This window comes from Muntiacus reevesi, chromosome 7 (genome assembly GCF_963930625.1).
Source record: "Muntiacus reevesi chromosome 7, mMunRee1.1, whole genome shotgun sequence".
NCBI lineage: Eukaryota > Metazoa > Chordata > Mammalia > Artiodactyla > Cervidae > Muntiacus > Muntiacus reevesi.
In genome coordinates this window covers 20,539,596-20,552,501 of record NC_089255.1, presented here as the reverse complement: position 1 = coordinate 20,552,501, position 12,906 = coordinate 20,539,596, and the positions used below count along the sequence as shown (strand labels likewise).

At 52.1% G+C, this 12,906-nt stretch overlaps 2 protein-coding genes across 9 annotated transcripts; both read left to right on the top strand.

Moving 5' to 3' along the window:
• The first annotated feature begins 648 nt into the window (after positions 1-648).
• On the top strand, positions 649-8,618 carry DCAF11 (DDB1 and CUL4 associated factor 11). 8 transcript variants are annotated; one of them, XM_065940740.1, is made up of 15 exons: positions 649-955; positions 1,602-1,781; positions 2,666-2,793; positions 3,025-3,152; positions 3,422-3,486; positions 3,803-3,903; positions 4,151-4,297; positions 4,504-4,558; positions 4,915-4,983; positions 5,326-5,383; positions 5,482-5,667; positions 6,029-6,182; positions 6,574-6,750; positions 7,573-7,679; positions 7,770-8,618. In XM_065940740.1, exons 2-15 carry the CDS (start codon positions 1,627-1,629, stop codon positions 7,902-7,904), a joined length of 1,665 nt encoding a protein of 554 aa, XP_065796812.1. In that variant the 5' UTR covers positions 649-955; positions 1,602-1,626; the 3' UTR covers positions 7,905-8,618. The 8 variants fall into 8 exon arrangements, with proteins under 8 accessions (XP_065796812.1, XP_065796810.1, XP_065796811.1 ...); XM_065940738.1 differs by having other exon boundaries at positions 1,575-1,781; XM_065940739.1 differs by having other exon boundaries at positions 1,552-1,781.
• A 2,519-nt stretch (positions 8,619-11,137) lies between these two features.
• On the top strand, positions 11,138-12,419 carry FITM1 (fat storage inducing transmembrane protein 1). The gene is made up of 2 exons (XM_065940744.1): positions 11,138-11,414; positions 11,782-12,419. The coding sequence occupies exons 1-2, from the start codon at positions 11,149-11,151 to the stop codon at positions 12,392-12,394; spliced, it is 879 nt and encodes a 292-aa protein (XP_065796816.1). The 5' UTR covers positions 11,138-11,148; the 3' UTR covers positions 12,395-12,419.
• The last annotated feature ends 487 nt before the right edge of the window (positions 12,420-12,906 follow it).

Genomic DNA, 12,906 nt, shown 5'->3' with positions numbered 1-12,906 from the left:
AGCAAGGGCAAGGATCCCAAAGTACACAAGTCGCGGCCTTGGACTTAGCCGAGTTACTCATAAACCCGGAGGAGGGGGTAGGAGGCGTCGCGCGCCAGCACCGGCCTGGGACGGAGAGGCACCCGAAGGACAGAAGGTCTAAGGAAAGCCAGCAAATCCCTGAGGGCCCAGGGGGCGGCTGAGGGGAACTGACAAAAAGTAAAGCCCAAAGGAGACCCGCGACTGTGTTAGGGAACGTCAGCAAAGACCCCAAGGGGTGACCTAAAAAGTTGCCCAAACTGCTAACAGGAGGTCTAGAAACAGCAAACCCTACAAGAACAAGGCTTCCGGAAGTTAAGCCCGGAAGGGAGGGTGTGAGGGCCATCACGTGAACAGGTCCCAAAGGCGCCGGGCACCCCTTAGGGCAAGGGACGGCAGCAGCTGCAGTCGGCGAAAAGAGAAAGGCTAGAGCCGAACTGGCAAAAGGGGAGGAAAGAGTAGGTCCTTAGAGGTCGTCTGAAAAGTGCGAAGCCAAATTAACCCAAGGGACTGACAGCAAATTGTATCCCTTGCTAAGACACCTCACGGAAGCACAACAACGTCTTTTGTTAGCCCCGCCCCTCGCCCATCTAGTCTAGTTCCGTCATCTCATATTCAGGAAGCGGCAGGTTCCCTACATACTCCTCCCACAAGAAGCGGTCGCCCCTACTGGGTTGCGCGCTTTCTCCTCCCTTCAAACCCCTCGCGCACTTTCTCCCGCCCGTCTGTCAATCACCGCGCTCAGCTGTCCAGTAAGCTGGCCAAGAGGGCTGGGCCGTCAGGGGTGTCGTGTGACGTCCGTGATCCGCCGGTCGCGGAGCGGGGAGATGCGTGACGAAGGCGGCGCGTGACGGAGAAGCGGTTAGCCGACGCTGCGGCGGCAGTCCGTGTAAACAAGGCCTCGCGCCGCTGCTGGTCCTGCGACTGCTTCTCGCTGGTGGGTGGTCTCGCGCGTGGCGGTAACCGCAAGCTATGTGGGAGGTGCTTCTCGGCTTCCTCCCTGCCTGCCCCCGCTTAGCGTACACACCCCCGGAACACCACGTGGGCGTGAGGCAAGGAAGGAGGGGGTGTTAGGCCGACTTTTTAACCTCATTGGTTGTTGCTGCCACCGGCTTTCGCAAGGGAGTGCTCTAATTGGCCGGTAAGGGGGGCGTCGAGGGGGTCTCTGAGTTCTAAGGCTTCTGATTGGCTAGATGGGGTAAGCTAATGAGGCGCCTTTCCTTCCGCGAGGGGTTTTGATTGGTTCTCCAGAGAGGTTACCTGGGAATCCACCCCCATCCCAGGGACTTTGATAGGTGAGTTTGAGGTGGAAAACTGAGAAATTCCTGTTCAAAGGATTTTCGCTAGTGAGCTAGGGTCACGCCCTAGGTTTCACTCTGCTTATTTTGCTTCACAGGATCGGGAAAGGTTTGTGTTCCCGAAGCTTTGGGAGTTGTTACAGGCTGAGGAAAAGGGATCTCAATACTTAGGAAGGGTCGCCCTCCTAGAGATAGCTACTATCGATCTCAGGAAACTCTGGTGTTTCTAGAGCAGGCTTTGCTTTCACCAAACCCAAGGAGGTGACAGGAGGAGTCCCCACACAGGACTTAAGGATGTTGTGACCAGAAGATGGGATCACGGAACAGTAGCAGCGCAGGAACTGGGTCCGGAGACCCCTCCGAGGGCTTGCCCCGAAGAGGGGCTGGCCTGCGTAGGAGTGAGGAGGAGGAAGAGGAGGATGAAGATGTGGATCTGGCCCAGGTACTGGCCTATCTCCTACGCAGGTAACTTACCCCTTGGTGTGTCCCCGCCAGGCACCACCAGAGTCCTTGATACCAGCTCCAGTAAGGGAAGTTACAGAGAATAAGGAATGGGATCAGCCCAGGACAGCTGTTCTGTTTGAGCAGAACAGCCTTCCCTGCTGGACACTGGCAGCACTCCCCTAGGCGGGGTAAACAGGATGGTTTGCTCTTATGTTGAGGAGACTATTCAAGGGAGTCTAGCTATGATTACACACGTAAACTTTTTTCCAAGTAAGTAAAAAAATAAAAATATAAAAGAGGGAAGGGTGCCCTGGTGGGAAGGAAGTGCTAGGAGGGGTGAAGAAAAGAGTTGGGGAAGTGGGTGTTGAATTTAAGTGAAGTCATTGACACATAATATGAGGCCATGTGGATTCACTTGAAAAACAAGTTTAAATTAACCTAACTCTAATCCTGTTCCTGAAGAAAGAATGCTTTGAGGGGAGTGACCACCAGGAATTGACTGGAAAGGGGGTGCAACTGCCTTTGATTCTTAGCTGTGGCTCCTTGAGGGAGAATACCGGCTTGGGAATCCCTTCAGAAAACCATGTCCTATGCTAGACTTCTTGGGCAGAGACTCAGAAGGAAATGCTCTCAGAATTTTTAACTCTCTGGGAAGCCAACTCAGTAGATCAGTCAACATCCGTACAATGCTGGGATTTTCTACTCCTCTTATAAGAGTGAAAATTAGCTTCCTGGTGTGTCTTATATGAGACAAAATAACAGAGGGTCAGCCTCAAACCTCAACATGGGGACAGTACAAGGGTTTGAGGACAAGGTAGTCTATGAACTACATAACCATTGACTCTGAATTTGGTTGGTCTGGGGAAGGGATCCTCCCCTTTATCATGGGGGGGGTCTCTCCACAGAGGCCAAGTGAGGTTGGTGCAGGGAGGAGGTGCAGCAAATTTGCAGCTCATCCAGGCCCTATCGGACTCAGAGGAAGAGCATGACAGTGCCTGGGATGGTCGTCTTGGAGACCGATACAACCCACCGGGTAAGAGGAAAGGCAGACAGGGACCCTAACATCAAAGGATTTCCACTATAAAACTGTAAAAAAAATAATTTTGGCAAAAATTGAAAGAAAAAGATGAGATAATTCGGGGAGTGAGGGAGCCTTTGCAGCCCCAGTATATTCAGCCACATAGAGAAGGCTGAGCACAGCCTTGCTAACTGTCCGCTGGGGCTGGAAAAGACCTAGGATGAGACTTCTCTTTGGTGCTCACAGTGGATGCAACCCCTGACACCCGGGAGCTGGAATGCAGTGAGATCAAGACACAAGTGGAATTGGCCACAGGGCGGCTGGGGCTTAGGCGTGCAGCGCGGGAGCTCAGCTTTCCTCAAATGCTGCATCAGGTAGGCCCCCCTCATCCAGTCTGGCAGCAGGCCTGTCAGTGCAGCCAGGAGCCACAACCCCAGAGAAGAGGGAAGTAAGCTTTCCAAGGAAGCTTCAAGTGCTGGAGCTAGAGAGCTCTCAACCAGCCTGAGTGGGCTTTTGGTGGGACATATTACTATGTGCTGGGTTCGTTCCTGTAGCAAGAGCAATGTTTTTGGAGGAGGGGGCTTGGTGTGGCTGAGGTGGCCCTCTGTTTCTGCTAGCAATATTCCCCAATCCCTTCCTTTAGAGAGAACGGGGCCTCTGCCACCAGGGAAGCTTCTCCCTTGGAGAACGGTCTCGAGTGATGTCTCAGTGAGTATGGGGCTTGGTGGAGAGATTCCAAGGGCCGGAGAAGTCTATAAACTTTCTTAAACTTTGAAGGGATGAGTGCTAAAGGATTCTCAGGGATATTAAAAAGTTAGGTTATGTGGGGTTGAGGCTTTGAGAGAGAGCAAAGTGGAAAAATATAGTAATTGAGAGGATGATAGGATGAATTAAAGACAAAGGCTTATACCCACAGCTGGGAAGAATGCCGTTGTACTCACATCCAGCTCTGTTAGGATGCTGCTAAGTGGGACAGGAGCCATCCTGAGTTTCTCTTGCCCTCACTTTCTTTCTGCTTCCCCAGCTTCTTGCCCAACGATCTGGGCTTCACTGATACCTACTCTCAGAAGGCTTTCTGTGGCATCTACAGCAAAGATGGTCAAATCTTCATGTCTGCCTGTCAAGGTATCATACCCTAGTCCTACCAACTGTCTTAGAACAAGAGTTGTTCCCTCTGACTGATGCTAGAAAGCCCCAGATCCAGGGAGCTCAGACCCTGGCTTAAGGATGCTTAGCTAGAAGACATGTTTTGTCCCATGATCAAGGGAAAATTCCACAGATCAGTGGTGAGTGAGAGAGGTCTGATCTAGGGAGGATTCCAGGAGGCTGTTTTTGGCTGTTTTCTAATTCTGCCTGATCGCCACTCGCACAGACCAGACAATCCGACTATATGACTGCCGGTATGGCCGCTTTCGTAAATTCAAGAGCATCAAAGCCCGGGATGTCGGCTGGAGTGTCTTGGATGTGGCCTTCACCCCCGATGGGAACCATTTCCTTTACTCCAGCTGGTCTGATTACAGTGAGTGTGCCCCAGACCTCCATGGTCTCTCCAGCTGGGGACCTGAGGTCTCCAAATACCCATCTCCTCCATGCCATGACTCCATGCCTTTTCCTGGACAAATTACTCCCCGGGTCCAACTTCCTTCCCATTTGTTCTATCTCTTCCCTGACTCTACCCTCCTTACCTCAGCCCTGAAAGATTCTTGTTTCTCTTGCTTCTCTTAGTTCATATCTGCAACATCTACGGGGAGGGAGACACACACACTGCCCTGGATCTAAGGTACTGGCTTCCCTTCCTGGTCAGACTCATCAGAAACTATTCAAGAAAGGCTCTCTAGGAGCACACCTCTTGAACTGGAACTCCTGCTTAAGGGGAAAATACACTGGTTGCAAGCTTCTCTGTGTGGACTCCTGGGAGGGAACCACCCAGCCTGTCAGCCAGAGGACCAGGATAAAATAGATGGCTGCAGGATTCTTCTCGGTTCCTCACTGAGGTGCCCCACATTCTGGCATGTGTGCTGGCGGGATTTCTTTTCCCCTCAGCAATGTGCCTCACCTCCCTCGTCACATTCTATGTGGATTAACCAGGGCTAAAGGGAAGTTCAGTTAATACAGCTCCTCCTTGTCTCTTTTCAGGCCAGATGAACGTCGCTTCGCTGTCTTCTCCATTGCTGTCTCCTCAGATGGACGAGAAGTGCTAGGAGGGTGAGTGCTTGTGGGGATGCCTCCAGAAGTTAATGAGACAGAAATTCTCCCAGAAACGGGCTCTACCATTACAGAGACTACAGCAGATACCCGTACCCAGGCAGCCATGGAGAACAACCAGGGCTTCTCCAGGGCCAAGATTTATGAGTGGCTTCACTTCTCAAGCACCATTTCCCCAGCACAAGATGGGAGGTCACAGCTAACTCTTCTCCCACCTCCTGTATAAGAAGACTCAAAGGCTTGCCCCTTAGCGGGACTTGGAGACACAGTGTCTCCAGAGCACACGTAGCATGGGTCCTCTCGGTCCTGGCTCCAGAGCCCTCTTTATCCCCTTCCCTTCAGGGCCAATGATGGCTGCCTGTATGTCTTTGATCGAGAACAGAACCGGCGGACCCTTCAGGTATTGCTCTTGAGACTTCAAGCCTCTGCCTCCTGGTCCTTGGTTTGTTGGAAGACATAGAAAGAAGTTGTTAACATCCTGGCCCCTTTCTCCCCTAGATTGAGTCCCATGAGGATGATGTGAATGCGGTGGCCTTTGCTGACGTCAGCTCCCAGATCCTGTTCTCCGGGGGTGACGATGCCATCTGCAAAGTGTGGGATCGACGCACCATGAGGGAGGATGACCCCAAGCCTGTGGGCGCGCTCGCCGGACACCAGGACGGCATCACTTTCATTGACAGTAAGGTGGGTGCAGAGGCAGGACCGCACAGTCAGGCGACTGAGTTGTGGTGTCAAAGCAAACAGATGTGGCAACTCATCAAGCTCCTCCTTTAGCCACCGTTTGCAAGATTGGCACCATCCCACAAGGAGCAGGGCTTTCTGTACAAGAAAAGTAGAAGACAATCTGATCCAAGCTAGAACAGGAGCCAGCCAGTGTGCTGGACAAAAAAGGGGAAACCTAGCCAGGGTGTGTGGCCCGTGATGGGAAACCAATGGCGAGGCCCACCTGGGTGAAGAAAGAGGCGACCAAAGAGCAGCCTGCGTTCATACCCCTCAGCTGAGAGAGGAGAGTGCTGATCATCCTTATCCATCCTGGGATTCACAGGGTGATGCCCGATATCTCATCTCCAACTCCAAAGACCAGACCATCAAGCTCTGGGATATCCGACGTTTTTCTAGCCGGGAAGGCATGGAAGCCTCTCGCCAGGCTGCCACGCAGCAAAACTGGGACTACCGCTGGCAGCAGGTGCCCAAAAAAGGTGAGAGCGGACGTAGAACCTGAGATCTGGAGAGTGAAGAGTCAGGAGTGGTAGTTAAAATATTTAACCTGTGGTAAGGCCCAGCATGGGCATGGTGGATGGAGCTGGGACCCCTCTCCTGACTCCCCCTGGCCAGGCATTAACTTTTTGTTTGCTGAACCATGGGAAAGTCAGGGGTTACCATTGTGGGAACTGGGGATCACTCACTCCAAGCCAATGGATACCAAAGTACTACAGCATCTTGACAATCAGCAGAGCCATACTGGCATATATCAGCTGACTGTTTGGTGGGGAAAGAGACAGCAGTTGGGGATTGGAAAGATGACTGACTGTGAGCACCAGTGTTTGCTGAGGACTGGTGATACAGGAGAATCCTGACTTCCTAACCCAGGGTTTGCCCTGCATGCCTCCCCAGCCTGGCGGAAGCTGAAGCTCCCAGGGGACAGCTCCTTGATGACCTACCGGGGCCACGGGGTGCTGCACACCCTCATCCGTTGCCGATTCTCCCCCACCCACAGCACCGGCCAGCAGTTCATCTACAGTGGCTGCTCCACTGGCAAAGTGGTCGGTAAGGACTGTGTCAGACCAGGGGGTCTCGGGAAGGGCAGGAATGTTACCCTGGCATTCTACCTGTAACCACCAGTGAGCATCTTAAAAAATCCAGTGAGAACTATAATGAAATTTCGTTTAGCCTGAAGCGGGGCAGCTTAAACAGAGAAAGAGAAAACATTCTATTCATTAGCATTTTAAATTAAGAAAGGAACACAGAATTCTAGTCAGTAAATATACTTGATCACCAAAAATATACACGGTTCTGTTTTTTAATCAGTCAGGGAAGAGATTACAGATGATAGGTAGGAGGGAACAGAGACAGAAAGAATGACACAAAAAGCAGCAAGTCGTAAAAGATGTTCAGCCACTGAAGCAGGAGGAATGCATGAGAAGAAACACAGACACAGATGGAAGGAGCCTAAAACAGAGCCTAAGATAGGCCTAGGGAGGTGCTGAGATGAAGGCCCATCCAGGGAGAGAGAAAGGTGCACCTGAGTCCAGAAGAGGAGCAGCAGGTTGACAAGTCTATGGAGACAGCCCCATGTTCAACTTTGTGGTGTCTCCCATATCTTGTGAGCTTTCAAGAAAATTGCTGCTTTAAAGCCACATTTCATTTTCTTAACTGTAGACCCTGTAACATTTAGCTAAGAGCCATAGATACCCAAGCTCTGCTAGATTATATTCTCAACCTGAGGTAGGGAAAAGAAACTAACAGCATTCCCACATGTGGGCTTTGCTCCTCTGGAAAGGTGGGAAGTTGCCTGAGAGGCAGGGAGAGATGAGGGATGGCTGGAAGGTCTTCTGGCTGCCCTTCTCCACTCTGGCCTTCCCTGGACAGTGTACGACCTCCTCAGTGGCCACATCGTGAAGAAGCTGACCAGCCACAAGGCCTGTGTGCGTGACGTCAGCTGGCACCCCTTTGAGGAGAAGATCGTCAGCAGTTCGGTGAGGATGCTGGAATAAGGGAGGCCAGTGTGTGTCTGGGACTTGGTGAGGGCAGCATCCCCTGACTGCTTGCCACCTTCTACCCTGCAGTGGGACGGGAATCTGCGTCTGTGGCAGTATCGCCAGGCTGAGTACTTCCAGGATGACATGCCAGAGTCGGAGGAGCATCCCAGCACCCCTGCCCCAGTGTCCCACCCCTCTACAGCCTTTTCCTCGCCCCAGTAGATCTGACCTCCAGGCCCAGTCATGGGTGAGCCTCTTCACCAGCTCTCCACCTTCTCCTCCCTTTCTCCCCTATGGGGGAATCTTTAGGGACTCACTGGCACTGGCTGGGGAGAAACAGAAGCCCAGGCTTTGGGCCCCTAGCTGACCCCTGGGAGATCCTCCCCTTGGGGTAATGTGGTCCTCTCACATGCTCACACCCAATCATCTTGGACCTCTGTCTCTGGCCGGGGTCCGGCAGGACTGCCATTATCTGATCAGCAGGAGAACTGTCCTGAGTGTTTTTAATCATGTTTGGATGTTAAATGTTAGCTCCTAGAGTAGATGCCTGCGGCCAGGTCTGAACTGTGCCATCAGCAAGGCTCATTGCCCAGGCCTTCACTTTGAGGATTAGACGGGTCAGTCAGAGGGCCAGGAGTGCTGGCCTTTGTTCCAGAGGTCCTTTTGGCTAGAGCTCTAGCCCCTCAGGGAGAGGGGGTGGATAAGCACCCTCCCACCATGGGAATTATGTCTTCTCTCTCATGCGTCTGGGTCTTTGGGGGGGTGGGGTATGCTATGGTGTGAGAGGCTCTGTGTGGCCCCACACAGGGCAGGTCCTCCCCCTCCCAGAATGTTCCATCATGCCAGAGGCCAGCAGCTTCAAGGAGGGATGTTGAAGTAGGACTCCTTTGTCCTCTCAATGGCTTTGGCTCCCTCAATAAACTCTGTGGGAACCTGGCTCAGCATCCGTCTGTCTCTCTCTTTATCCTGTTGCAGATCTTTTATCCTCTCACTTTAAGAAAGTGGTTTCAACAAAGCTTTCAGATATGCTCTTCTGTTAGAGAAATCACTGCTTTGATGCCTGAAGATGAAGGGGAATACCAAAATCATTTGTTAACTGAGCTTTGCAACAGGGAGTCCCTCACAGACCTCAGAAACTTCTCAGCAAATGGAAACTGAAATAATAGGAAGTAAACACATTTTAGATGAGAACCCGGAACACCCACATCAGTTCTGCCCTGGAGCTGGTCCAGTCTATGGAAAGAAGTAGCCCAGAGCTAGAAATCACCTGGTGGGCACTGATGGCAGGCCCCATCTGGGCACTTCACACTCAGGACCTCACCCATTCTCACAGCACCCTTTTTTCCAGGTGAGGAAATGGAGGCATGCAGAGGTCAGCCACCATGCCTCAGGGCAGACCCATGGTGTGAACTATAGGGGAGCAGCTTGGCCTGACCTTACCCATTATCTCTAAGGCAGTTCTGGAACCAGAATGCACACCTTCAAGGGGTCTTAGAGGCACAGCAAGGGGTTAAGACATGTACCTGTTCAACAGCAAAACACTTTTAAAAGAATAAATTTTCCAGATGCTTGACCTCCAGGTGAACTCTTTCCTCCAGTTGACCCGCCTGCATGAAACCATCACACAGATCTTCTTCCCTACTGGCTCCTTTCATCCCCCCCTGCCTCTTCGCCCAGGATGGACTCCCTGTTGCAAAGCTTAGTTAACAAATGATACCTATCTCTACCCCCTCAGAGATGCCACCCATCTCACCCAGAACTGTTTTACCTGCAGGATGCTAGAAGGAGATGCCAACTAAAATGATTAGTCCTCAAATTGTCATTTAATCAAGGCCCCAAGGGCCATCTGTTCTCATTAAGAGATGCATTTCCAATAGAATCTTATTGTATTATTATCAAACTCTGTGAAAGGTTTGTTGTACAAATAATATATTTTGTGCTACTAACAATTTTGAAATTTGTACTAATTTATATGGAAGTTCAATACAGAAGAAAAAAATTCAATTTATGATCACAGGAAATGTGTAAAAATTGTTTCAAATCATTTACTCTTTTTTTTTTGGCAGAGACTTATGTATGATCAATGAAAGATTTTCAGGCATAAAAACATATTAGGATAAATTCTATAGGGAGAGTAGATTGGAAATATAATTTCTGACTGTTAAGGTCTTGTCACATTTTTAAAATGAAAAGTGGTGAGGTATATAACTAGTGTTGTCAAAGTGTTAGTCGCCTGGTCATGTCCAACTCTCTGCAACCCCATGGACTATATACCCCACCAGGCTTCTCTGTCCATGGGGTTCTCCAGGCAAGAACACTGAGTGGGTAGCCATTTCCCTCTCCAGGGGATCTTCCCGACCCAGGGATCAAACCCTGGTCTCCTTTGTTGTAGGCAGATTCTTTACAGTCTGAGCCACCAGGGAAAGAGTTACATAGACAGCTTTGTTTTTGAAAAGTAAGTATATGTAATACACTAGATATTTTGTCCTTTGCAACTATTTAAAATTACAATGAAAAATTCTGTGTTTGCTCAAAAATGTGAGTGCTTCCGGAGGTCTTCAAGTATAGAGTCCCTAAGCACATGCTATGTCAAGGGATGGGCAATGGAATCTGGAAGGATCCTAATTGGTGAATCCATCTTGGGCAGTTTGCAGATGATGGTACAAGGATCAAGGAGAGTTAGTTTATTTTCTCAAAGTCATAGAGCTGGGTCAGAACCCAGGTACCCTTTCTTGCTCATTCCTTTCACTACTTCACGAGCCTCCACAAAGGTAGCCCCTGAAATCCCATTTCTCATTTTGAGAAATGAGAAGACAAATAAGGATCTCACAAGAGTTACTGAATAAATAACAGGGACTTCCCTTGGGTAAGTTGCTCACCACCCTATGGCTCCAGCCTCAGTGGTCAGGCTCGGAGGCCACTTTCTATGTGTGGCCAAGCCCTAAAGTAATTGAGGGGCACAACCTCAAGGATTTGATGGACTCCAGACTGGGGATTTTCCTCCTAGGGTCTCCTCCACCCCCTATCAGGTGGGAGTGAACTTGATCTTTGGGGCTCTGAGAGTCCAACCTCTGTGGGGTGGGGGTGACTTTAGCTGACCAAATAGGGACAAACAGACCCAAGCAAGCTGTGGACAAAAGCAGCCCTGAACTACAGGAGTGGTCCTAAAACATGAACGTAATTCGAACTAGAGACATAGGACCTAAAGTCAAGGGTCACAGGACTAAGAGGGAAGGAATAAGGCCGTTGTCAGGAAACACACCCAAAGTGAGAACACTGCTGACGTGGCAATCCTCAGCCCCAGCCCCTCACTGCCCCCCGCCCCTCTCCCCCGCCTGCCAGCTGCCAACAGGGTTCTGCCCTGTGTCTGCCACACCTGTCACTGCCTGTCCTTGTCCGGGGGGGCCCCATCAGCCCCTCCTCAGCTGCTCAGCAGAGCAAGCGGTTAGCGGGGAGGGGAGGGAACATGGAGCGGGGGCCGGTGGTGGGGGCAGGGCGGGGGGCCGGGGCCCGAATCCGGGCCCTGCTGGGCGGCCTGGTCAGGGTGCTGCTCTGGGTGGCCTCTGCCTTGCTGTACTTTGGAAGCGAACAGGCTGCCCGCCTCCTGGGCAGCCCCTGCTTACGGCGCCTCTACCATGCCTGGTTGGCAGCAGTGGTCATCTTCGGGCCCCTTCTGCAGTTCCACGTCAACCCTCGGACCATCTTCGCCAGCCACGGCAACTTCTTCAACATGTGAGTCCACTCAAGGCTGGGGGCGCTGGCTGCCTGGGCTCAGGGATCCCGGCTCCCTCCAGGTTTCTGTCCTCCTGCCAGTGTGGGACACTAAAAATAGACTAGGAGGTTGAGGAGAAAGTCAGAGGGGGGAGGGGAACAGAGCCGTGGGGGTACAGGAGCAGGACCGAAGAGGAAACATGGACCCTGGAAGACTGAATGGACCACCAAGGAGATGGCGAAGTCCAAGTGGCTGTGGGCAAACGGGGTAGAGGGCACAGAAAACAACAGAGGATGATAGGTGCGGCTGGAGACAGCCAGGGTGGGAACACAGGGGGAGCGATGGGGCTGAGGGGTCTCAATAGCCTTTCCTCTTTTCTGCCCACAGAAAGTTTGTGAATTCAGCCTGGGGCTGGACCTGCACCTTCCTGGGGGGCTTTGTGCTGCTGGTGGTCTTCCTGGCTACACGGCGCGTGGCAGTGACTGCCCGGCACCTGAGCCGGCTGGTGGTGGGTGCAGCCGTGTGGCGGGGGGCCGGCCGGGCCTTCCTGCTCATCGAGGACCTGACCGGCTCCTGCTTCGAGCCTCTGCCCCAGGGCCTGCTGCTCCACGAGCTGCCGGATCGCCGCAGCTGTCTGGCGGCCGGCCACCAGTGGAGGGGCTACACGGTCTCCTCCCACACCTTCCTGCTCACCTTCTGCTGCCTGCTCATGGCCGAGGAAGCAGCAGTGTTCGCCAAGTATCTGGCCCATGGGCTGCCTGCCGGCGCACCTCTGCGCCTTGTCTTCCTGCTCAACGTGCTGCTGCTGGGCCTCTGGAACTTCTTGCTGCTCTGCACCGTCATCTATTTCCACCAGTATACTCACAAGGTGGTGGGGGCCGCCGTGGGTACCTTTGCCTGGTACCTCACCTATGGCAGCTGGTATCATCAGCCCTGGTCTCCAGGCAGCCCCGGCCATGGGCTCTTCCCTCGTCCCCACTCCAGCCACAAGCATAACTGAAAGGAATAAAGTCACATCAGACCTAGCTCCGGCTCTGCTCATCACTGGGTTGGCAGGACCTGTAGTGGGTGGGTAGAGTAAGAAGAGAATAATAGTCGCCAGGGTTCCCCAGTCATTCCTTGCTGTCACTGACCTTGAATGTCCTTATGCTTGACCCCTATCTCTCCCATTGTCCTTTCAGTCTCCTGGTCTCTGCAGACGTCAAGCTATCTAGGGCTCTGATGTCAAAGACTGGCACTGCCAGGGCTGGTAACTGTCCTCGGGGACGGGCAGCATTCCCACTAAGCAGTTGCTCCATCTCCAGCTTGGTTGATTTGTTTTTCCTGCCTCCAGCACTGAATCCCCCCTCACCATCCTCAGGGGCCCTTCTATCTGGGCACCCTACTCAGCCACCCTTTCTACCCTGTCTTTCCAAAGAGGTCTATATGTGCTCATTTTCTTAAAAGATGTTCATTGAGCCAAGCATAGTTCTTTGCCACGTGAATAAGAAAGACAAAGTTTTTGCTGTTTGG

Coding starts and splice junctions, on each gene's coding strand:
- FITM1 (XM_065940744.1), top strand. CDS start 11,149: ATGGAGCGGGGGCCGGTGGTGGGGGCAGGGCGGGGGGCCGGGGCCCGA. Junction 11,415..11,781: donor CACGGCAACTTCTTCAACAT/GTGAGTCCACTC, acceptor TTCTGCCCACAG/AAAGTTTGTGAATTCAGCCT.
- DCAF11 (XM_065940740.1), top strand. CDS start 1,627: ATGGGATCACGGAACAGTAGCAGCGCAGGAACTGGGTCCGGAGACCCC. Junction 3,487..3,802: donor CGGTCTCGAGTGATGTCTCA/GTGAGTATGGGG, acceptor CTGCTTCCCCAG/CTTCTTGCCCAACGATCTGG. Junction 6,183..6,573: donor GCAGCAGGTGCCCAAAAAAG/GTGAGAGCGGAC, acceptor TTCCTAACCCAG/GGTTTGCCCTGCATGCCTCC.